Here is a 25,610-nt window from a genome sequence, read left to right on the forward strand (position 1 = left end):
CAAAGAGCGACTTATTAAAGTGGGAATGAATCAGTGTATCCGTCATCAAATGTGGATGTTCTAGGTTTAATGTTCCCATTGAATCAGAAAAGTCCTGGAAATGCTACTCAAAAAGAACATTATGACTTTGTTTTTAAACTGACATGGTTGCCATTTAATTCTAGAAATAAACTTACAAGTGTAATGTAAGATGGAAAAAAACAAAACACCTCAGCAGGATTTTTGTTGGTTTGTTTTTAAATCCCGCTCCTGTCCGCTATTTCAAGATTTAGTGCCTTTTTTGGACAGTAGACTGTTCTGTAATTGCTATGTAGAAAAACCTACATATGCATTTTGTTACTTTTACATCTGTTGGATAAACCTTATCTATTATTTTTAAGGTGTGTTTTTATTGATATTCTATTTACAAGGGAATAAAAACTGATCAGAGTCCAATGCACCGTGTCTTTCGCTGTTTGTGTGTCGGTGTGGAACAGTTTCTTTAGCTCTCATGTCTATATTTAAATGTGTGCAGCTTTGAGTATTGAGCCACGACGTCTTCAGATTCTGGTGGAAAGGTTGGTAAGATGAAAAGTAAATGATACAGTGGGGTCATTGGTTCTTTTTCACAAGCTCCTGGTACCTGGCAACCTCCCTTTCTTTGGCCTCGTCCATGCACTTGTTGGATTCTGACCCAATTGTTTGGCTGTAGATGTGATGATGCTATCTGGGCTGTGAGCTTAAGCTGCTTTGCCGACAACGTCCACTTCCAAATAAATGCCAGTAGCTGGTAGAAGTGAGGAGGCCCGACTTTGGGGTTGATTGTAGGCCGGGCTTTTTCACCAGCTCTCACAAAGACGGAGCTATGTAAGAGCTGCTTTGAGGTCATTGCACCAACACCAACACTCTCCCAGAGCATACGTGTCCCATCCCAAGCGAGCTGAGCAGATCCTACACGTGTGACCAACAATGCTGAACTGTCACTTAAAAAGACTTAAAAATCTTGAAAATGCACTCTAATCTCCAACATCTAGCAAGGAAATGTCTATTTAAAATGCGCCATATGTGAGAATGTGGCCAAAACGGTTACTACACTCAAATTCAAAATACCATGGCCTTTTAGGTTTCGTTTTCTCCGCAATTGTAGCTCAGACGTAACTGGCAACCCATGGTTGCTCGGCAGCTGAGTACTGACTGCAATGATTGGTAGACGGAGGTAGGTGGCGCCACCACATGCCAAAACATAATTTCAAAACATAAACATGATTTGCAGGAAGTACTTAACGATTCTGTGAACTAATCTTTAATTCACCGATTCTAACGATTCATTTACACCGAAAACAACTGCTTTACAAGTCACAAAGTCGGTGTCATGTATTTAAAATAAAGTCACACCAGTTTCACGCAGCCGTGTTATGACGACTCCATCCTCGTTAAGGAGGTATTATAGGAATGGAAAACCATGCCAAAACATGTAGAGCCGTGCCGTGCCAGGAATATGTAGTGTAAAAGTATTTGTTCAAAGTAAAAGCCAAAATACAAAAAGTATTACTTACCGCCTGTAGTACTGAAGATATTTTTTTTGATACTGTAATACAGTATTTCTCTATCCTGGTCCCTGCTCCAACACACCTGATTCTCATAGCTCATCAACAGGCTCTGCTAACGAGCCATTCATTTGAGTCAGGTGTGTTGGAGCAGGGCAACATCTAAAACCTGGAGCAGGAGCAGGAATAAGAAACACTGCTCTAATGTGGAGCAACTGGATCACCTACCCCAATTCGACGCAGCAGCAAATTAACGTTTGAAAGAAAGACCAAAATCGTTTTCTTAATCTTCCTCCTTTTATTTTTTTTCCTTACCAGATTACTGTTCAGATGATTAAAAGAAAAAAGAAAAATTATAAATGTATTATTATACAGGTTTATTCTTTGGATTGCAGCATTGAATTACATAAAACCATTAAGTTAATCAAAACCCAAACTTGTGCTCAGATGGTTCATTTTCTTATAGAAGTCTTGCTTTGAGCATATATGTATATATAAATATGTATATATATATATATACATATATGTATATATAAATACTCTGAACGTCCACACCTTCATGACAAATCCACTCCACAGAATCAATAACTGATCAATGATTAGTAAGAATGATTGATACATTTATTACGTTCACCAGGCCAAAACCTTGTTTTATTTTCTTAAATGGATGACGATGGGGACTGGAGTTTTTTTTTTTTTTTTTGAAATGATCATCATTATTATCATTGATTTATTTTATTCTACTTCACTAGCACCAGACTGTCCCCTTCAGCTTCTGTTATTACACAGCTCAGTGTTTATGGCTGCAAGTTCCTGGGGACGAAACACTGACACCAACTGTCCTCAAATGCACCAAGAGGAGCAGCTGCATCTGAAGTGGACTACAACGCAAAAACAAAAAGAAAAGGCGTAAAAACAGCCAAGTATTGCTTGTTTATTTGTGTGTTTGTTTTTTATGATGGGTGCAGTCAGAGAAGTAGTGAAGCAGGTACAACTCATTCCAGCTGAAAGGCCCTAAGGATGAAGTTGGCATCACAATGTGGACGACGACCAAGACCAGGGACAGAGGTAGTAACCAGCTGAGGACGCGCTACAGAGGACATCACTCTTTTTTTTTCAGTCTGAAATAAAGGTTTGATCTGGTCCAAAGTGAGCCGAGGCGGTCAGGAATGCAGTTGTAGGGCAGTGGACGGTCGCAGTTCTCTGCTTAACACATACAAGGTAGAGCGTGTAAAGTTTAGCAACATTTATTGGTCGTCGGATGTTGTAGCTAAATATATATGCACATATATATACATACACATGCATATATATATATATATATAGACATATATATATATGTGTGTGTGTGTGTCAGCTACAATTGTTTTTCTTTAATTTCCACCAAATGTAAATAATTTCACAGAAATTTTACACACTGGATCTTTAAGTCTCCTGTGTGGAATGATGCAAGTTAGAGTTGCCACCAGGGGGCGACATAATGGCTCTCATCATCTCTCTATCATAGAACTATTTTGACCAAAAGACTCAAATCTAAGTAATAGAGAACACTTATTTCTTTATATATATAGATTTTTTTTTTAATGTGACCACTTTATTTTAACCAGAGGGAGTTCTTATGGTTTAGGAAATGCTCTCTTAAAAAAAAAAACACATTTCTTTTTACACGAGAGCTGGGATAAGTCCTGCTGAAACCTGCCATGTCCCAGTTTGAAGGCCACAGTGAGGCGGGGAGCAAAGACGTGTTGCTCCACACCACTGGTCCCATAGTCGGCACACAGCTGCAGGAAATGCAAACAGGAAGTGAAGGTGGCAAAGATACGGGACCAACAGAAGCACTGAGAAGACAAGAAACCAACAACAGTAAACCTTTTGAGGGTCCGAGGTCTCTGATATGATCGATGACTTAGCAGGAATACACTCGGACGATCACGTCAATAAAAGAACAGAATGTGGTTCTGATGGTTGATACAGTCGTGTTGATGAATACTGTTAATGGCTTTGGACGAATCTCTACAGTGGAAGAGATGGACACCATGGAAATGAGGTCACACAGAGAACATTATTACTAGTTTTCTTTTCGCTCTCACAGTGAGAACTCATGTGCACCATTGCACTTTCCATCTAATATCAGCGTCACACTTCGCCTGAACTGATGCTGCAAACTGTGGAGAGTAACAGAGAAGAGGTGTGTGCTGGAAGAAAAGACTAGTGTCTCTGTCATCATTACACACTAAATCAGCCATTTACATTAAAAAGGCAGATGAGCAGTGAGTGGAGGAACATAGGTGAAGAAGTGAAAGCAGAAAATTAAAAACAGTGCAGCTGAAAGAAAAACAGGTAGCTTGAGAATCTTCTGAATCATTAAAAAAATAAAATAAAAAAAAAAATAGATGTATTTTCTTCCTACATTTACACATGTTCAAAAACAGGAACTATTTTCATTTCCTCTGGAGTCTTTTGTGCAAATGAACTGAAGCACTGATATTAAAGTAGTGTGAGGAAGATAGGCAGTCACATGATTATAGAGGCACAACAACGTAAAAAAAAAAAAATAAGGAAGCCTGAAGTGATCTCAAACCCCTTAAAAACAGTGCGAGAGCAAAGACCAGGACAGGAGAGTCCACCGGAGGAGAACGTCGCTTACTCCACTGCTACGTTAAGTGAAGACGCAGCTGGTGGTCGTTTCCTGTCGTGGCAAGGGCTCGCCGACACTGAAACAAAAGCCAGCTCCAACACAGACACACACACACACACACACACACACACACAAACACACACCACAACACAGGAACCTTTACTCCCTCTCTTCATTACCACATGACTAATATGAACCACATTTTCTTTCTTTAATGGTCCAGCTCAGACCTGGTATGAACATCAGTCCTCGTGGAGACAAACCCTGGTCCTAATGAGACACAACCTCATTTCTGAAGAACTGGTTGAATTTAAGCCTGAGATTTAAGTTGTAGTTAACTATTTATTTAAGGTTAGGCATTAACTGGTTAGGGGTAATACTATGTTTAGCCTCTCCAAATGAATAGAGGTCAATGCTGTGCCCTTAAAAGGACAGAAATTAATGAATGTACGAGCAGTGATTAGAGTAAAAAAAAAAATACTGCTGTGTCACTAATCCATTCTGTGGATGGATTATATTCAGGCATTCTCACAAATGTGATCAAATCTGTGATCAAACCTGACAATAAAAACAACCCTGGGCATTCAGGACCGATTCAGTGTGAGCTGATCACACAGGATGGATGTTAACACCAGGTCTGAATAGAGCCTAAGAATGTGACCTACATACCACTTGACAACCTGCCCACCAATAACAGACCAGACAGTAACCAACCAATCAGAGAACTCCTGGAATTGGTCATGAAAACACAAACAATCAGTAGGATATTGTATCATACTGCCTTCTCGTCTCATAACTTCCAACTTTACAGTTTCCTCCTCCCTCTTTAAAAACACCTCCACACTCAAGGCTCACAGAAACAAAAGTGCCTCATTTTCAAAAATCTACCACTTCATTATAAATATATTAGTCACTAAACCAAAAGCGCTGTCATTAGTTTCTCCGTCTGGGATAAAGACAACAAACGAGCGACTCCAATTTAGCTTACAGGTCAGATAAATCAACCGATCAATTTACAGGTTAAAATTCACAAATGCTAATAGCAGCGATTTTCATAGAATCATTTGTGCAATATTCATTCAAATAAAAAGGCTTTACCAATTTGTATGCGATAAAGGCATGTGTACAACCACTTTAAATATAAATAGTAAAATCACGCTTCTCCAATGAAGAAACAAGAGGAAACAAAACAAAAAGATACGTTGAATAAAATGATAAAGATTGGACAATCTGTGCTTTTACACGCACACTTATTCCCCATAATGTATTCATATGAATCATTAACAGCAAAAATCGTGAGATACTTTAGTCCACTATAATCATGGTTACCATAGAAACAGCCAACTGTGACAAAAAGCCAGAAACTGTTAGCAAACACAAATAGGTTTGTTGTAATGAGGATATGAACCTTGCCCTGGCTGCTGTTAACAGGAATATCCCAAATAATATTGAAATAATAATTTTCCACCACCGATCAGCTCACCAGCACCAGAGTGGCTCCACAAAACTAGGAAAATTGCGAGAGACAAAATAATAATCAAGAATCAAAGCAGCATGAGCAGAGATATCCTAATTTATAGTTAGTGGAGTCGAGCTCTAGTCCCTTTAGATCCAACACATCCCAAATTAAACTGTCCACGTCTTATATCGCCTGTCGTCTTCATGCAGTAACCCTGACGGCTACTTTTTCAGACATGACAAAGCGTTTCTAGAGCCACACAAGACACTGCACAGCGCTGTTTACAGAGGTTTACAGAGTGGCCTTTTAATTCATGGAAAGCTTTGGACTGTGTACCAAGCACACAGTCTGCTGCGTCTATATTCTTAATAAATGAGGTGTGCTGTGGTGAATTGCCACCACTTTTCCAAAAGGTCAGCATAAAAAGGTCAAGTCGCCCTGGGATGTTTGATAAAACGGTGATTAAAAATAAAATAATAATAATAATCCCAAAGTCTGTCTCATGATCGCCCTCATGTTCTCCAGCACATGCAAGAAAAGTGTAACCAGTCCAAACTGCTGTTGTATTAAATACTTTTCCAGAATGTACTCCTCAGCTCATTCTCCCAGTTGTGCAAGTCGTGATGAAATAAAAGTTACAAATTAAAATCAAAACACGTTGGATGCATAGAGGCAAATCCACTAATCCATTCCCATCAGACTCTGTGTCTGTCTCACTTTCTTTTACTCAATACACACCTGCCTTTTTCCACCAACTCATCAGCAGACTATAACTCTATAGACAGCGCCCCCTGGTGTCAGGAGACAACCACATACATAGACAACAGCCACTGTGTTTCATCATCTCATGACCACAGACACGTTAGTCACATACAGAAGCTTCTTCTCCAGTGCAAAATCAACTTTTAAAGCCTCTCAGTACAAACTAACTTGCTCCCATAGTGGCTTTGTCCAACGAGGACATACGTTTCCTGCTCTACACGTCTCACCTTTAACACCAACACGACTGTGACAACATGACACTTGTGCATACACGTCAATACTGTACAACATTTACAAATACACACACACACACACACACACACACCCATCCTTACCATTTCCCCTCTACAGTCCCTGAGATCACTTCACACTTAGCACAAGGCATTTTTCCTCAACACAAACACAGCCAACAGAAATTAAATACAACACAACAAATGCAAACCAAGCCATGGTGAAGGCACATTTTGGGAGAATCTATCTTCATAAGAAAAGAAAAAAGGAGTCAGAGAGGGAGAGATGAGTGTCGGTCAGACTTGAGCCGGAGTTCTCAGGTCTACCAGGGAGAGACCACGTAACTAGGGATGAAAACGTAGCAGAGGTGAGCTGCCACGGTGGTTTGACTCACGGCTAAAATGTGACCAGTTTGCATCCCTGCATGTCAGCGCAGACCAAAATCAGACGGGTCATACCGTCTGTCTGCAGTGTATCATTTACTCCACCAGACAGCACTGACTCTCCAAACATGATAGCGCCTGCTTCATTCACTCTCAGCAGTCGTCCCACTTGACCACCATTAATCTAACGTCATCTTCCCACGTGATTATTAGTCCTTCCATGGACGTCAATATACTTTCATCAGCTTACTAGCATTCATTCTCACCAGTCTCTTCACTGTCCTTAATCTAGTATCCACCCATTAACTGTGAATGGATGTTGTGAGTGTGTTTTCCTAACAAAGGAAGCTTGGCAGTAAGTCAGTTCTGATGTGTTAGCCTGTTGCATAGCTCAGAGAAGGAGGAGGAGGAGGAAGAAGGAAGGCTGAGTGGAGTTCATCTTCGATCCAGCTCAGAATTTGTGTGTCTCAACTGCTCCATGATTTGCGGTTCTCCACTCTTCGTGCAACAATGGCTTCTCCTCGCAGGACAGGGACGTGAGCGGGAGCGGCAAACTCCCCCGTTTTTCGACTGGTCCGATCGCAACAGGACAGGCGGTCCGGGCGAACCAGCACCCCGTACCCAGGTTTACAGCTGAAATATCGATGACCTCCGACTGAACCATCATTCTTACCTGGAGGAAGAGAACAGTGAATATATTATCAACACTGATCAGAAGTTGTTGTTTTTAAACCTGGTTAAACTTTGGTTGAACTGGCTCTTTATTGTTATTGTACCTACCTACAGGAGTGTCCAGCTCCACCCCCACCCACACTCCTTCGGCAAACTGCGTCAGTCCCGTGTAGCGCACTGTGCCCGCCTTATTACTGCCTACTGTAACATATGCCCCGTCTCTCAGCCAATCAGGCAGAACATCGTCATGGTTACACTCTTCCTCATCCAGAACAATTTCCAGACGTTCATACCCTTCACTTCCTTCTCCTCCTCCTCCTGAGTTTACCAGCCTCTGTTTGGAGAAGGAGTTTTCTGCTGTGACGCTGTTGTGATTAGTCGAGCTGTTCGAAGATGGTGGAGGAACGACGGCCATCTTGGCAGCACACTGAGAAGAAGGAGAGGTCACAACATCGTTCCTGTCAGCACCGGGCTGCTGCTGGAGGTTTAAGGGTAACGTAGTCTCAGCAGCCAGGAGGGAGGAAGACGAGGAGGAGGGTTGGAGAACATCGGACAGAGTAACTGTCGAAACACTAGTGGAGAAGTAGCCACTTGACGACTGGCTGAGGGGGCTTAGGGGGGTGGTGTCATGCGGGTCATGCACAGGAAGAGGAGGGACTTCTGGGAACTCTGCCCGCCTGTCTTTGGTCGGGGGCTGCAGATAGGCAGTGTACAGGAGACCAACAGTTGCCGCAGGTGCAGGGGGGCAGATGAGAACATGCAGACAAGGCAAAACAAACAAAAAAATTATAATAATCAGCACCAATGATCAACTTTCTTACAATTACTACAATCAAAGTTCTGTTATGTGTATGTGTTTGTTGGGCCTTTTCAATCATCTTATAACATTTTTGCCTTATGTCTCAAGAACTAAGCTGGAACTAGAAATACAAAAGAACACATCAAATGACGAATAAATAAAAATCCACCCTCAAACAACAGAAGATTTTGTTTAAGTTCAAAGAAGTCCAGAGTTTAACAGGAGGGAGGAAGGGGTAACATCTCACCGTCTCGGTCTTGGCTCGGTTGTCGTCTCCTGATGTCACAATGCGAGGCACATGCTGCTGGGTAATGACAAACAAGTCAGGACAAGAAGTGACACGTGTGTGTGCATTCACGTTGAAGGCTTATTCATGCTGCCATTATATATGAAAAGAGATGTGTCCATTTCAAATTATGGAGCCGCCACTACCAACATACAGTACTTCTGTGAGTCCTTTATTTCCCATAGTTGTTGACCAAAACATGAATTTATATCCCCTAGAAGAGTACAGTGCAGAGCCAAGTTTCTTACAAGAAAAAATGGACAATGTCTATATCAGATCAATGTCACAAATACCACAGTTTCAAAGTAAAAGCATTTTGCTATTTGAGTTCCGAGAAACAATTTCATCAAGATTTTCACTGCGGAATATTTACAGGACAATTGGATGCGTGATTCATAATTAAGAGTCCTGGTACTTAGTCAAGAGGCATATTTAAAGGTGCATTATGTAATAAATCTAAAGCAACTGGCCATAAAATCCTCCTAATATGTCACAGAGGACCAGGAATAATGTTCATATAACAAACTGAACTCACCAACAAAACTAGTAAAAAAATATATATTTTCATTAAAAAAAATATTTTCCGCACCGGAAAGTTTCTTTATGTTTTGAAAATTATGTTTTGGTATGAGGCGCCTCCTACCGCCGTCTACCAATCATTGAAGTCAGTAGAGCCTGAGCTGCCGAGCAACCCCGGGTTGCCAGTTACGTCTGAGCTACAATGGTGGAGGCAACGAAACTGAAGAGAACTGAACTGTTCCCTCGGTTTTGGAGGTCTGTGCTCTCGGATTTGGGACTGTTTGTCTGTTTTGTCAGCCGCCGCGCTGCCCCCCGAGCTGGACCCACACAATCCACACGCCGTTTTTTGTCATCTGAACCGCCGGTAAGAGCACACTCGCCCGGAGCGGGGAGAACATCGGTGATGGTTGTACAGGACGCCGCTACGCGCTCCGGGCAGAGAAAGAGAGTGGAGCGCAGCAGAGTGTAGACACAGCACGAACAGCTGTTTTCATTTGTTTTCCGTATTGCTGACGCCATAATCACTCCTCGCTCGTCGCTGACGGAGGACACGCTGCTCTGGCAACCTCGACTCTGGAGGGGAGGGGGGGAGTGGGAGGCAGGTACGACTCGCCACACTGTTTTGATTTTGTGTGTAGTAACCGTTTTTGGCCACATTGTTACAGATGGCGCCTTTAAAGTTATATTATCTATGGCACATTTTAAAGGCAAACAATTATGACACTCCCCATGTAAACACAGCATTCAAGTATTGCACATGTATCGAGTGTGGCGCAGGTGTTAGATTTCAGGAGATGTGCACAAATATGGATTAAATGCATGGACACAAGACTCAGTCGTAACACGGATCATTAAAAAATCTGAAAACACATTAAAATAAAGCTCAAATAAGAAAAGACAATTAAGTACCTCTCTCAAGAGCACATTGACAGTAACTGTTCAGAAGAGAGAAAAGGTTTGTGCTGACCTGCTGACTTTGCGGCGATGGTCTCAGCTCCTTTTTATCATCTCTCACTGGAAACAGAGACTTGAGCAGTTTTGGCATCTGAGGAACCAGCGCTTTAACTGAAAGATAAGAGGCAGCAAGTCCTAAACGACCTGGGGGAGAGGGGGGTGGACAAGAGATAGGAGGAAGTAGAAGAGAGGAAGGAAACAAGAAGTGGTGTGGGAGGTAGAGGAGGTGTAGAAGATTAAGGCAGGAAGTTGAAAGCAAGTCCAGGAGATGGCAAAATCCCAAAACACAGGGATAGACTGGCAGAGCAAATGTCAGCTGGCACAGGTGGAGATGATTGGTTTAGACCAGGGGTCACCAACCTTTTTGAGTCAGAGAGCTACCTTAAGGGTAAAAAATAATATGGAGGGCTACCATATAATATTTTTTTGTTTGTTTACCATTTAAATGATTAATATTATGCATTCAACTGCATACACATTCCTTCCAGTGCTTACTCCTAACGATTACCAGTTTTTATAAACAATATCAAAGATATTTTACTGACAGATCATACGGATACATGCAAGTGAGGTGAAGTGAAGTGAGCCCGCGGGCACCGTATTGGCTGCCCGCGGGCTACCAGGTGCCCGCGGGCACCACGTTGGTGACCCCTGGTTTAGACCATAAAATGAATACAATTCTAAAAAACAATCACTGAAGGCGAGAGACAGAAAACTGATCAAACTAAAATCAACTTAAAACAGAGTTAATCTACAGCATGTGTCACGGTGACATGACTTCTGATTAACGTGGAAATGAAATCATTAGAGAAAAATAAAGATCTATCAGACAGTGAAATAATAAGCAATGAAAATGAGTAAAGAAGAGACCATGGTTTACACAGGATCAGAAAAAAAAGACACCAAATGGAAGCAAGAGGAAAGACACTACACATAAAAAAGGGAAAAGAATCAGCATGGAGACATAAACAATAGTGAATAGAATAGTGAATTTAAGCTATATTTATTACATGTGTGATTATATGTGTGAGAAGTGTGATCACTTCCTGTTACTAACACTAAAAATAACATAAAGCCAAAGTCAGTGGCTCTTATTTTGAAAGCAACTTAAAGCAATGAACCAGGTAGTCAAGTCGAGCCGAATAGTGCTAGAACTGTATAATGGAAAAGCCACAAAAGTGAAGTAAAATGTAATTATAATATGGAAGCATCTCACAGAAAAAGAACCAGAAAATACCTGGAGAAGAGGGTCTCAAAACATAAGGGATTAATTTGACTGAAGGAATCAATTAAGCAAAGAAAAGAGAGGAGAATAAGAAAGGGAGATGGTGTAGTATGGAAGAGGGGACGGGTTTATGGAGGAGAGAATAGTAGGAGGTAGAGGGAGTAAAGTGAGGAAAGTTTACCTTGCTCTGGCTCCTGATTCTGTGGAGGGCTCATAGTGATGGCTGTGGTGGAGGAAGAAGAAGGGGAAGTGGAGTAGGTGGAAGGAGAGGAGGCGGGACGAGGGAGGGTGCGGTGATACTGAGAAGGCATGAAGATATCCTGCTGACTCTCCCATCGACCCTGAGGAGAAGACAAGCAGAAAGACAACAGGAAGTGAAAAAATTAAATATGGCACCAGAGTTAGTGATCTACACTCTATGTTTACATTTATCAACATTTTGGAAAAAAAGTGCATTACTTTATCATCCAGCAGGCAGGTTGTGGACAAGTCTTGTCTACTTCCAGACATCTAAAGACAGACGGAGATATAATATTTCAACATACAGTATATGCACCATCTCACAGTACAGGGCATTGCTTACCAAACCTTTTCTAAAGGGCAGACTAAAAAACATTAAAACTTCGCACCCCGTAGTTTAAGAACCAGTAGTTTAAGGCAATGGTATTGTATTTGTCTTTTACCCGGTTGACAGAGGGAGAGCTTAGGCTCCTTCTGTTGCTCCGCCCTCTGCTCACCAGCTGTTCCTTCACTGCCACCTCCTAAACACAAACACACACAAACACCCACAATTTAAAGCACTTCCATAATTTTGACTATCTTAGACAGTTATTACTGAATTTTGATCTCCTTCTACCTGTCTCATTCTGTCCAGAGTCAGGATGTTCTCCAGACTCATGACACTTCGGAGGTATTTCTCAATGGCGGCCTCGTCATCACCTGACTGGCTGTTGTGTGCGCTGGCAGCGAGTCGAGCCAACATCTCCCTGTCCTCTGATCCAGGGGCGTCCTGATAGGAAAGAACATCATTAAGATTTCAAAGCTCAGTAATCCAAGCTGCTGCTGCTGATGATAATCAGAGAACAGCTTTTGATGTCCTCACCCCAGGGATGTTGGAGACCACCTCGAATGTGACCCCACAGCCTGGTATGGTGCTGCGGGTGGACATCCTCCTGAGAAAGTTGTGGGCAAACCCCTGGCGACCAGGGTTTACATTGACGCAGATTCTCTTCCTCAGGACGAGCTGCATGTCAGCAGGATGGCTGAGCTGAACGACTACTCTGACTGTCAGGTACACCCGGTGTTCAGGCCACGCTCCTCCACGACTGAGCTGGGGACATTCATGGACAGTGGAGTCCCATGATGCCTCTGCTTTCACCTGTGGGGTAAACAAACAATTGGTGAATAAAACTTTTTTTTTTCCACACAGACTTCAGAAAAACAAACAGAGCAACCGCTGTTTATAATTATTTATAATTTCATTGAAGTTTCCTTGCTGAATATTTGGATATATTTGGAGCGGACCATTGATGACCTCTCAGTGTTTCTTTTAAATAACCCTCAGTTTGGCAATTCATAAAATTCTGGCCCCCTGCTAAAAGTGCAGACTATAACGTTTAAATATAAGCAAATGTATGTTATTCAAATAATTTTATATAATTTCACAATAAGTTCACACAATGCTGATTAAGCCCATCATCTTAACACTGCTCTCTCTGTGTTTCTTCATACAGCGGCATCTAGATCTTGTTCTTGTTCAACAACAACAACAACAAAAATCCAGAAAAGTTACGCACTCCAGCTTTAAACCATGTCCACCCTCATTACTGTTGCTGCAATTGTGCTTTTGGTGTACATGCCACATTCTTAGCAGTCCCACCTGCCCCACCACATTTTTTTTTAAAGGCATGGAATCCTTTTGCTTTATTTTTCTGCGTCACCAGCATTGCACACATTTTTTATACAGTTTTTAACAGTTTATAAAATATTAGTTACATTTACTCACTCACAAGCTACAATAACAAATATAAAGGTGTCTGCCAAGTGCAGCTGCAAAGCAGAGTCATATCACTGACCAACTGAATGTCATCATGTGATCAGAAAAAGAGTTACTGAGAATTTGGTGTCAAAGTAAAAAGCAAAAACTCCAATTTGGCAACATTTTAGATTTAAGAAGAAGGTAACAGTTATTCAGCTCACACCTTGAAGTGCCTGCAGCCAAATCTATCATGGATCAAAAGAGCTCTACAGATACTGACAGGTCTGTTTTTGTTTGTTGGAATCTGTGATAGCAGTGGTGCCACAAGTTTATTACCTAGTCTGAAAATTTCTACAGAGAAGCATCCTTAATCCTCACCTCTCCATCATAGTGTTTGACAATTTGCAGGTCAAAGAAGTCGTCCTCGTCTTCTCCATTCAGAGTTGCATCCCATCCTCCAGCGTCAGGAACCTCAAACTGGTCTTGAGAGCTGAGGTCATCAGCTGAAGAAACGGCAAAACAAATATATTGTGAAGAAATGTGAGGGGAAACTAGACCAGTGAAAATGAGAATCCATCTGCTTCACAACAGAGATCACAGTACAATCATGAAGTTAAATTGATCAGAATGAAATGTCATACGTTTAAGGTTCAGGAAGATGACAGGAATATGAGTCTCCATGCCTGGCAGGGGAACCCTGTGAACGGACACAAAATGTTTATTTGTCTGTGACTTTGTGTCTCCACGTCCGAACAATCACAGGGAAATGTTTTACAAATCAGAGAGGGAAGCACTTCCTGTAATGTGTCCCTACCATTCAGCCGGCGCTCCGGGGATGCCACTGCCAGCAGAGGGCACCATGACAGCATTTCTTTCTTCTGTCAGAGTCAAACGCCACTCCAGCAGCTGAGCCTCTCTCTCCATGTCATCCTCTGTCTTTTCTGTGCACACAACACTAAAACTTTTAACAACTCCTTCACTAAAATCACTGGAATTTTTAAGTGATCAAATTTGGGAAACACCTGCATGCTTCGCACCTCTGTGACCATGAGTTACAGGAACACCGATGTATACGTTTTGGAATGTTTGGATGTAGAGAGAGTTTCTAAATGTCTAGTGTACTGAGGTGCATTTTGCATTTTACCTGATTTGCTGACCAAGCTCTGCAGGTGCTGGTCGAGATATTCCTGTCTCTTGGTGAGAGCAGCAAGCCACTGCCTGCGCAGACGTTCCAGATCTCTTTCCTGTCCAATAAACCAGTCAGTTAATCATCTCTGGATTCTGTTCCGCTTCAGTTCAGTTGTGGGCTTACTATAATCGGAAATCAGACTCATATTCTACCTGATAACTGTCCATCTCATCTGCTTCCTGGTTTGCTGTGACAGTCCTGATTTCCACACAGCCTACTGACACTGCAAGCAATACCTCTGATATCAGAGGCATGGTGCCCGAGTCTTGAACTGAACGCACATCTATCTGGATCCGCCGTGACTGACCCTAGAGATGGCAAGATAGGAAATTAGTACATTTCAGCTGATTGCATTGTAAGGTAGGTTTGCTAGTTCCACCTACTCTGGCTTTGTTTACTGTGTCATACATACCTGCCGAAGCTGAAAGATTCCCCCAGTCTGTACATCTCTAGCAGGAACCACTTCTACTGGGACAAAGTCTCCATTCTCATTTATCTCCAGAATTTGAATCCACAATTCTAGACGACGTGTTACCTCACTCCATCTGCCACAACAAATATTTGTTCATCAGATGCTGGAAAGCAAGTGTTGTAAGCTACACAAAGGTGTGTGTGTGTGCATGTGCGTGCCTACCTGTCTCGTAGTGTGCGTGTCTTGGCTTGGATGATGCTGAGGTCCCACAGCGCTGGGTTCCTGCCAGCATCTGCCTGCCTGTGTCCAAAAACCTCGATGGCTACTGCTCCTTCTGTGAGGTACTCTATGAAGTCCTCAGACACCGACACTGCTAGTTCCTAAAGTATCCATACAGACCAGTGTCACTACTCCAACCTATAAATAATCACTCCCTCCATTAGCTAGAAAAATATCTACACACGGTTAAGCCAACAATACACGTACACAACACAGATTTGTTTCTATTACTCTTTAAAGATTCTCCTCCTTCCCTCCCGGTGTTTACCTTGCAGCTATCAAACACCACCATGCAGTGTGGGTCCTTGGTGCTGGGTGAGGAGGATGATGGGTCAACTTCTGGAGCAACGATGATCGGCTCAGACTGGTCCCAGAAAGAGTACTGACAGAAAACGAAGTTGGACAAGTACTGGGGAAGACCAGTGGCCTGCAGGATCTTAATCTGCAGAGGATACACAGGTCAAAATATCATAACAACACTTGACAAATGAAAATTGACATGGAAAAGCTGAATTTGACTTTATACTGTACACTAAAAAGCAGCTCTAGGAATAATTCTACACTACTAAGCCAGGTCTAAATGAACTAATGAACTCCTTTCTGTTTATCTATCCATCTTACCATGCACACAAGTTTACGATCCTGGATATCACTGTCTTGGTTGTTGTCTGGTTCATCTCCTCCAGCCATGTTGTCCTCCAAGCCGCCTCCAACCCTCACCACCTCCACATGGAGACGCCCTGCAACCTGGCAACAAGGACAGGAGGGAATAACACAGAAAACCTGGTTACTAATCCTACTGTCTCATTCATCTTTCAAAAGAACATTTGTATTATACATAATTCTTGTCGTAACAACATTATGCTACTGCCCCTTCTTTCTCCATTGATTCAGGCAGTTACTCAGGACAGGTTTCATAGAGTAAATAGATGCAATCTCAATAGTCATATTTCCTAACTGATTGATGTTAATGTTAAACTTCCTTCAGTTATAATAGAAGTCTTAGGAGAAAAGGACAATGGACTAAAAAAGATAATGGGAATCTTGATGTGACTAAGAGGTTTATGATATAGTGAGACAAAGGAATTAAATATTTTATGTCTCTAATTTATGTATAATCCAACAATAGAAGTGCTCCCTACCTCCCCCTTCTGGTTGATGATGGGAACTGCATACTGCATCTTGACGTCATAGAAAAGACAGGAAAGGAAGACATTGGCAACCCCGATCAAACTGTGATTTTCCTGCTCGTCAAAGAAAGGGTCAGCCCGGCGGAAATATGAACGCATCACCTGGACAAGACAAAAGGAGAACATTTTAATAAACTGCAGGCTTTAGCATGATTTAATAACAAGTTGGCATATACAGCGGTTGGTCTGCACTGTTTGGTTTGTTTTCATTACATATTTATGTATTTATGTCAAGCCAACTCACTGAGTCGTCATTGTGATGGAGGAGGTAATCTTGCCACTCTTGGTACAGCTCTCTCATGTCCACCAAACGGTTCTCCATCTTCTCCAAGCTCCAGATCTGTTTACCTCGACAACGACGTCGGACCTGAATCGCTGGTTCACTGAGCACAGCATCCCTCTACACACACACAAACACACACGGACGTAATTAGAAAACTTAAAAAAAAAAAAAAACAGAAACTAGGAAACCAGCGCAAAGATATTAATGTTTGTGCGACCTTGCGGTTTGCGTTGAGGTTGTCTGATGGGATCTGGAGAGTGACTCTGTACTCTGTGTGTCGTTCCAGCCCCTCTGCAATGAAACAGGCTTCCTGCACCAGGGTGTTTGCCCTCACTATCTGCTCCCTCAGTCTTCTCAGACTCCTCACCAACACCGCCTCCCTGCAAGAGGCATCGGTGAAGAAGAAAGACAAAAGGTTGAATTGGCTTATCAACACAACAAGCATGCACATACCACACTCACAGACACCCTCACCTGTCTTCACTCCACTGCCTCAGTCGACTCTGAGCACTGGTTGAATGGCTCATCCCTCCCATGCTGAGTCTCTCCAGGCTGCGGTACTGCTGCCCTTGAACTTGTTGGCCAGGTGCTAGTGTTCCAGAGTAGCCTGCGGACAGGCGGTCCGGGTTCAGTTTCTTACGGAGCTGCTGGAGTTCCTGCTCGTACATCTGCCTCTGACGCTCCAGAGCAGAGCGCTTCTCCTCTTCATGCTGCCTCTCTAGAGACTGGAGGACCGCCTGCATGGGGTCTGACAGGACACAACAGAGGAGAGTCAGACAACAGACGCAGAAGTATAAAACTATCCGATTCTCTTTATGGAGTTCATGCATATTTCATTTTACCATTATTGCCGAGGGCTTTCATCATGACCTCTGTCTGGGCGAACTCATAAGAGAAGCTGACTTCACTGGACACTTCGCTAGCTGTGTCACCATCTGCATCCAGCTGCTCACTACTGCCACTATTCTTCATCACACCCCCCTCACCCTCCTCATCCTCTGCTCCTCGTAACCGTCGCTTTGGCAGGTTTATCCTACAGAGAAAATATCAGATTTATTACCTCTGATCTTTAACATTTTATGTTTTATTTGCTCAAAATGTAACATTCATGCCATTTCAATTAGGTAATATGCATAAAAAAGCTGGGTGATCTTAGTAAAATTAAGAGGAGCCAATAAACATACTGCAGATAAAGGCATTTATGAACAATGTAAAATTTCATGAAACCTTGTGATATTTCAAATAAATAAATAAAACATATTTAGGGTTTGTATAAAATTACCTGAAGAAGTGATTGTTGCCCCAAAAGATTCGGTCACCATGGTGAAGCTGCAGAGGGCTGGTTACGGGAGAACCATTTACACATGTCCTATAACAATTAAAAGAATTAGTGTTGGGGCGTTGCACTTTCATCATAACAAAGACGTTCTTGCTGTGCCCCCACAGAACTCATTTAGCTGCTCCACACATGAGCCCTGGCACCATGATGCAACTTACCGAGCATTGCTGTGGGGGGTGAGGATAACACCGGCCTCTGCCGTAATGTCTATGATGCAGTGTTCTGCCTGGATACCCATGCCACACAGCTGGATGTCCTGCGAGTCTGCTGAGCCCACCTTTGTATGTTCCTAAGACACAACATCCAAGATATCATAAGTTTCATAATGTTTTTAGCTGAGAATTAGAGAGCTCATTCATTAAATGTGACCGAAATTTGGCTGATTCATTATTTAAATGAAACATCAGTTTGATCCAAACAGTATATGACAGCTGAGATGTAAATGTTTATAGGGCAACTGGAAACTGTGTCAAACACAGACGGTGAATTAAATTATACAAACTATGTATGTACCTTCAGGTAGTAAACCAGCAGTTCATTAAGAGCAGGATCAGCATTAAGGTTAACAAGAAAGCTTTTGTCTTCTCCAACTTTAATCCCAGAGGACTGAAGAGAAATACCCAGACTCTCTAGCTGCTTCTGACGCACCTACAAACACACAAGGACAGATTTAATTACATAGAGAGTAACCAAACATTAAAATGATTGTGAAAATCGAATCATATTTTTTTTTTAATCTGTCCTACCTGTGCAACCTCTTCAGTTTTGCGAAGCTTCTCCTCCCATGTAACCGTCATCTCTTGAATCAACTTCTCCGATTCTTCCAGGCGGTCCTTCAACTCTGGAGCCTTTAAAGACTGGAGACAGAAGAGAATAAATGACAGCAGAGAAAAGTGGAGATTTTCACATGCTCAACTGTAACATTTCAATGACATCTCACCTCTGCTTGGGTCAGCTGTACTCGCAGTTTCTCTACTTCCTCTCGGAGCTCCCTGATGATGCGAGCGTTGGGGTCTTCGTTAACGACAGCATGGTTGACGATGCTCTTTGCTCTGTCGGCATAACGCAACGTCGACAGCGTCTCATCATAGTTGTCTGCTGATGGACTCACAGTTGCAACCATTGCTGTGCGGCTATTTCCCCCCAGACAGTCCTGGAGAGAGATGCAGGCATCAAGAATTAGAAACACAGTGGGATTATTTTACAAAAAATGAAGAAGATTTTCCTTCATCTATGACAGATGTGAGTAGGTTTATTGTGTATTTACCTTGAGCAGCCATGTCAGAACAGAGTCTCTGTAAGGGACAAACTTGTTCTTGTTCTTTGCGGTTCCCTGTTCAGCCAGTGCCGAGATCACCAGACCCAGGGTAGTCAGAGACCTGACAGACACACACAAACGCACATGTAAACAATGAGGACGAATGTTCATACTTATTTTTTTGTATTTTTTTTTGTATATCAAGCTTGTTTTAGTGAACATTTATTTGCTGCAGTGTCGTAAACTGTTATGCAAAAATGCAACACTGCTGAGATGAAACATCTGTGAACAACCTAAGGCTTAACTTCAAGAAAACAACCATAATGAGCAAACATCCAATCATGAGTTTGTGGAGGTGTGATGTGCGTTAAACTGGTTTTACGTACTTGTTTATGTTGCTTCCCTCCTTCAGGCGTTCCCCTGCTGCTCCAGTTTTCGCTGCTCGCTCACTTCCAGCTAAATCTACCAGACTCAACCGACTCACCTTCTCTCCACTCGTCTAGAAAATGAAACAAGAGATACAAACAAGAAGAAAAGCAGATCATCATCTTATTCTTACATGTGTCTTTTAAAACCAGGCAGCTTCCTATTTAATTTAATTCTAAACTCAAGATACACTGCCCCTTTTAATATTTCTGTTAAAGATGGCATACAGTATGTTATTGCAATAACGGCAGCCACGCCACTGTCATCAGGGAATGTTCTGTTAGTTTTGTAGCTAAGGGTTAGGTTACACAGTTTCAGTTGGGTGGTTGGGCATGAAATTGCAACAATGACCATGTGGTCTGACATAGTTTGGGATTTTCATTTTTGTCCTGTGGTATGACCACCAGAGTCCTCTTACAGTTCTCAATGACATCTGCCATACATATAAGAAAGAGCATTACAATATCCAGGATCTGGATCTGTGCAGTGGGACATTCATGCAGATCTACATCTGGTGAAAAGCAGTGCCAAGCATCCACACCAGGTTTGACAAATCAGTGATTGGACATAAAGCACCCAAGAGACTCCACATCAAAGCAATCGCCAGTAGCTTTTCAACAGCTTTCGAACACAGCTGCTTTGTCCTGATTTACAAGCGTCAAAGCAACAAAGTTGCGAGATAAATAAGACAGAGTTTGGCTAACGTGAGAAACCTCCCCTCGTCAATTTGCTGTTAAGTGCCTTTGGGCTGGATGCTTTGGTTCATTAATGCTCAGCAGACATTCTCAATTCTTTTCACAAAACAGTAACTGTGCGATTTCACTCTTTGGTTTCCTCATCTTTTATTCTTCTGTTGACAGGTTCTTTCCGCGGCTTTCCAAGAGCTGTTGAGGATATAGCTATCACCACATCATTTGTACTCGGACAGGTCCACACCAAGTGTGCCAAGTGTGACAAGCCAGTAACTGATGAGGCCGAACCTGATCTACATCTGCAACCAAAGCAGAATATGAGCTGATGCAGTTCTGTGTCTACTGTGGGCATGTTCAGCCACAGATGTTTGTGCAATAGTGTAAAATTGGTATAAATCGGCATAACAGCCAATGATTGACAAAACAAAACTCAGTTAAGTCATTCTTATGTCCATGTACAGTGGCTTCAGAAGGTGTTCAGACCCTGTTCACTTCTTTAAAATGCTATTGTAATCTTTTAACCTCATTTTTTTTTCTCATTAACCTACATTCATAATCATATTTACAAGTATTTAGACCCTTTACTCAGCACTTAGTTGAATCACCTTTGGCAGCAATTACAGCCTTAAGTCTTTTTGGGTATGATCCAACAAGCCTTGCACATCTTCAATTGTGTGATTTTCAACCATTCTTTGATGCAAATCCTCTGAAACTTGTTCAGGTCTTTCCAGAGATGCTTGACAGGGTTCGAGTGAGGGCTATGGCTGGGCCACTCCAGGACATTCACAGAACTGTCCCTAATCCACGCAGGGTTAGGGTCAGGGTGCAGTTGTTGCACTTGTTGCTTTCTAAAATTCTGTTTTCCCTTCTTCATTATGGGGAACTGAGAGTAGATTAAAAACATATTTAAAAGGTTGCAGCATCCGATGGCAACAGAATTGAAAAAAAAGTGAAGGGGGTCTGAATACTTTCTGAAGCCACTGTATGTGTCTCTTTGTTTTCATGACTACATTTTTAGTATGCATAAAAACACTGTGGTTCTATCACTGTATCACTCCTTAGTATAGCTAGCTGATTAAGTGGTGACGATGAGAAACACTTCTTGCCCCACATGGGATTCTGTGACCAGGAGAGTTGATACTTGAATCAGTAACAAGATCAGCAAGATCGGCAGGAAGGACATGCAGCTTTAAGGTACCAGCACACGTCTCAAGTGTCATCGCCTGGTCACAGATGGTAAATAAAGGACAGCCGATGTCATCAAGTGACCCAACTATTTCAACTGGGCCAGAGACTAAGCACTATTAACAAAGCATGACTGTAGCACAGCAAGGATCAAAATGTGCACACAACTGAGGGGTTTGGTGGCAAATAAGGACAAAGTGCACTGCAAACAGTCTGAAATTGCTGTGATGAGCTGTTCAGTTTCAGAATGACACATCAGACACTGATTCTGTACGGAGGCTTTTGTTCACCAGTGCCTTTATCGCAGCTGCTGAGTCACAAGAGGGTGAAGATCAGCTCCAGTTTATGATCTGCAGCCATTTTCCCTTTAAAAGTCTACATAAAGGAGTTACTTTGAGAGGAGACTTAAAAGTAGTAACTAACTGTTTATTGGTGCCGTGATAATTTCTGGTGTTATTGTGCTCTCCTCTCTGTCAAGTCAACTCTGTTTGTGTTTATTTGACAAATAACTTGATTAGCTCCTATGGCTACACGTCTACAATATTATGTGAATACACCAAATAAAGGTTTATACTGTATATGTCTTCTTGTTATTATTTTTTAGCTTTATCTAAACTTGAAAAAAATAGGTCCAACATCGATCAGACAAAACAGGCAGTCGTACTTAATAAGCACAGCTCACAGTGTTGTGCATTCCACTCTGAACATCATTCAAGTTTTAAAGAAAAAAGCAGGCATATGCTGTGTTTAGGGCATCAACTCATTTTCAAGTGTGTCAAAAGCCCCAGCCCATTCTAGTTGTCTTTTAAAGACACTAATATACAATACAAGTGATTCACTCACTAACTCCACAGTTAGCTGATAAATCCACTGACTGGCTGACTGGGTTTAATCATGACTGAGTGTGAGTTCCTTGATAAAAGAGAAGCCTGTATCAGCTGACAAACCCAGTCATGCCTGTGAATTATTAACAGGATTTGTTTGAGAGAATAAAAAGAGAGAGAGAGCAAGGAGCAGTAGAGGCTAAATGAGTCAGTTGGGATGGAGAAATAGTCATTTAAGTCTCTTCTTAGTGACTTCACAACCCAGCAGTAGCGGCAGCAAAAAATATGTGGAACTGTGTCATCATTTGTATAGGTCTAAATTTTTGGTCCTCCAGACTAAGACAGTTTACTTTCAAAAAATATTAGGGTAGTGTGGACAGCAGCCAGACGGTGTAACTGGAGCAGTGGAAGGGTGGATGCTGAGGTGTTGGATTGACTTCTGCAGATTACATACAGTTTGTCTAACCAATTTTAAACACACAAGAGCTTTTTTAAGAGCAGGTAATTTAAAACTAGAAAAAGCAGCAGCGTCATGTTTCAAGTTAGGTACCGACAGTGACTGCCTTTCTAGGATCCACCCCAAGTGCAGGTGTCGTAGCCAATGTGCTCTGCACTCAGTGGCTGCAAAAGCAGAACATATAAAATCCTTTAGCTTGAGTACTATACTCTTCGCAACTGTTATAGCAGCAAGCTACACCCCCAGTGACTGGCCACCACCTGTAGAAAAGGAAGGCTTCGCTCCCTGTGGAGGCCAATAAACAGGCTATTATCGAGTGGACTTTTATTTGATGATGATTGATAGGCAGATTGAATCCACCACAAATTGAGTCGAGCGGCAGCTCTTCTGTTGCTGCTTTCAACACCAATCCATTTTACATATAAGGTTTGCAAATAGACAATATATGTGTTTGACTATATCTTACCCCAGACTGCAAGTCTTTGAGTGTGTGTGTGAGGATGATGTTGAAGACAGCATGCGATCGACTGCTCTCCTCATTCATGTTGGTAGCAGCAACAGTCCGAGACTTATTCCCCTCTGACATTAGAGACTCAATATCCTGTCAAAAGAATAGAAGTCACAGAACAGATTTATCTGTTTAGATTCCATCCCAGGGTTTTATGTATTCCTGGCTTGTTTCTAGGGCAGTATATTGGCAATAATCTGGCAAATACAATGCATAACCTGCTATGGGGGTAAAAATATGACATATTGTGATGGATTGAGATACTATATCTGAAGCAAGATATTATAACATCCCTACTTCATTAAGTGCACCTCTGAATCTCCTGGGAGCCTTGTGTGAGTTACAAAATGTTATTAATTGTACGTATTGAATAGATCTCTAATGAGTCAAATGTGACTGGTGGTGTTGGACTGTTAAACATCTGTTGATTCCTGCCATCATGTGAACATCAAATCCCCAAGGTGTACAGATCTGAGTGAGATAATGTCAGACACTAGTATGCTCATTTGTAATTGTGACCAGCCAAAATGTGATCTAGTGATAATGTTTTTTACCTTGTAGCAGGCCACTGCTAGCCGAGACAGACCATCCACATAGGGGCCCAACACTTTATGCTCTCTCACTCTGAGGGTTTGTCGACCCCTGGATAGAAAGGAAAATTGGGTTAAATAATGATAAACAAACAACAACTATGCTGCTAATTGCTAAAACAGTGTTCATCTGATGTAATAGCAAAACAGACTCGGACAATTCAGGTGACAACAGCTTTTCCAACAACAGTTTGCTGTGGGACTCTGATTCAAACTTTGATCTAGGCTTGAGAACTTCATCATTTTCTGCTCCACAGCAAAGCCCATATGGTTGTCAGATGGTCTTCTCCTCTTTGGTCCGTTTTATAGAGGTTAAAGGCCATGTAGTGAGTGAAGGTTAAAGGTTATGCTGTCTGAGGCAGCAGACGCAGGCCTGTGCTCCTGATTTACTGCTGACCTGCTGGACACGAACTGGCCTACGTCAGTGACTGCAGGGCAGAATGATAATCCTTTTATTCCACTAACCAAAGCAGCTGGTGATACAGCGGTCAACATCTGACCTCCTCTGTTCTGCCAACTAACAAGTTGTATCCAAATATTGGCTGCAAACTTGCTATGACAGACAACATATAAACAAAATTCAGTACTGTGCAAAAGTCTCAGGGCACATTCTGTAATCATTGGCATTTGGATTGGAACGATGCAACTGAAAGCTCGTCTTATATAGTACATTTCTGGTGGAAGGATTTTAAAGTGCAATTAAAGCAAAAACATTGTTTATTTTTAAAAATATTCTTCTTTTAAGAATGATTAAATGTTACAGTGGTGGAAAATAAATCATCCCTCCATTTAAGAAGTGAGTCAATGTTCAGCTTGAGGTCATACCCTTTGGGATCAAGTAGATCCCGGACCTTCTCGTTGTATATCTCCATGTAGGAAACCTCCACAGTAAAGCTCTCCTCCTCACGCTGCTCCTTCTGGGTTCGTTCAAACAAAGCACTGCACAGGCGCGGTATCAGACCGGGCTGATCCCCTGACCCCATCATTGTGTATGATTTTCCCGAGCCTGAACACAACAGAGACACCCCATGCACACAATTAAAGGTAATAATAGTATATTAGAACTTTCATATTCAATAGGTGTGAAAAGTAAATAGAATTTATTTATGCCACTCCCACTGTTACTTGAACCTCATCATCTCCAACTAGAAATATTTGCCGGATGGAGATTATCTGTTAAATTAGTGAGGAGTATATTATCCTTTGGCAACTTTTTCTTCACAGGGCATGTTTCAGCCAGCCGTCTAATGCCTTTCTGTTGAAACAGACCATTGTAGAAATCTACACCACCTGCGTGATATAAGTAAGGTGTGGTCAATTGGTTTGAAGAAGCATCTGAGCTTTGGTGTGTGGTAGAGAGTGGAGGCTGTCCAAGCTTCCTGTCACAACATATCCACACTGACACTCCTTTTAAACCAATACACTTAACACTTAAGGGCACTTTTGCTATTAAAAAGTGAACAGATGTTGTTCATTCACCGTCTCCTACAGTTAGGCAACTCTGTTAAAATTGTTACTTTCTTTCTCCATGAAAGTTATAATGTTA

General features: G+C 42.0%; 1 protein-coding gene across 1 annotated transcript in view; it reads right to left on the reverse strand.

The window, feature by feature from the left end:
* Window positions 1-7,386: 7,386 nt before the first annotated feature.
* The window catches only part of kif13ba (kinesin family member 13Ba), a gene marked incomplete at its 5' end in the record, with an annotated part of 32,244 nt that continues 14,020 nt past the window's right edge, over window positions 7,387-25,610 (reverse strand). Inside the window, 33 exons of the mRNA XM_083900726.1 lie at window positions 7,387-7,672; window positions 7,780-8,365; window positions 8,718-8,774; window positions 10,243-10,373; window positions 11,636-11,795; window positions 11,914-11,964; window positions 12,138-12,215; window positions 12,311-12,463; window positions 12,557-12,832; window positions 13,811-13,935; window positions 14,074-14,129; window positions 14,247-14,373; window positions 14,577-14,676; window positions 14,774-14,929; window positions 15,034-15,166; window positions 15,256-15,413; window positions 15,581-15,754; window positions 15,934-16,059; window positions 16,455-16,604; window positions 16,747-16,902; window positions 17,003-17,165; window positions 17,260-17,533; window positions 17,628-17,818; window positions 18,068-18,154; window positions 18,283-18,413; window positions 18,638-18,772; window positions 18,871-18,981; window positions 19,065-19,277; window positions 19,392-19,503; window positions 19,769-19,881; window positions 23,433-23,567; window positions 24,029-24,116; window positions 24,890-25,070. Of these exons, the coding sequence (XP_083756852.1) occupies window positions 7,467-7,672; window positions 7,780-8,365; window positions 8,718-8,774; window positions 10,243-10,373; window positions 11,636-11,795; window positions 11,914-11,964; window positions 12,138-12,215; window positions 12,311-12,463; window positions 12,557-12,832; window positions 13,811-13,935; window positions 14,074-14,129; window positions 14,247-14,373; window positions 14,577-14,676; window positions 14,774-14,929; window positions 15,034-15,166; window positions 15,256-15,413; window positions 15,581-15,754; window positions 15,934-16,059; window positions 16,455-16,604; window positions 16,747-16,902; window positions 17,003-17,165; window positions 17,260-17,533; window positions 17,628-17,818; window positions 18,068-18,154; window positions 18,283-18,413; window positions 18,638-18,772; window positions 18,871-18,981; window positions 19,065-19,277; window positions 19,392-19,503; window positions 19,769-19,881; window positions 23,433-23,567; window positions 24,029-24,116; window positions 24,890-25,070 (5,093 nt within the window). The 3' untranslated portion in view covers window positions 7,387-7,466. The remainder of the gene's footprint in view (window positions 7,673-7,779; window positions 8,366-8,717; window positions 8,775-10,242; window positions 10,374-11,635; window positions 11,796-11,913; window positions 11,965-12,137; window positions 12,216-12,310; window positions 12,464-12,556; window positions 12,833-13,810; window positions 13,936-14,073; window positions 14,130-14,246; window positions 14,374-14,576; window positions 14,677-14,773; window positions 14,930-15,033; window positions 15,167-15,255; window positions 15,414-15,580; window positions 15,755-15,933; window positions 16,060-16,454; window positions 16,605-16,746; window positions 16,903-17,002; window positions 17,166-17,259; window positions 17,534-17,627; window positions 17,819-18,067; window positions 18,155-18,282; window positions 18,414-18,637; window positions 18,773-18,870; window positions 18,982-19,064; window positions 19,278-19,391; window positions 19,504-19,768; window positions 19,882-23,432; window positions 23,568-24,028; window positions 24,117-24,889; window positions 25,071-25,610) is intronic.

Source organism: Microchirus variegatus (genome assembly GCF_963457635.1).
Source record: "Microchirus variegatus genome assembly, chromosome: 14".
In the NCBI taxonomy this organism is placed as follows: domain Eukaryota; kingdom Metazoa; phylum Chordata; class Actinopteri; order Pleuronectiformes; family Soleidae; genus Microchirus; species Microchirus variegatus.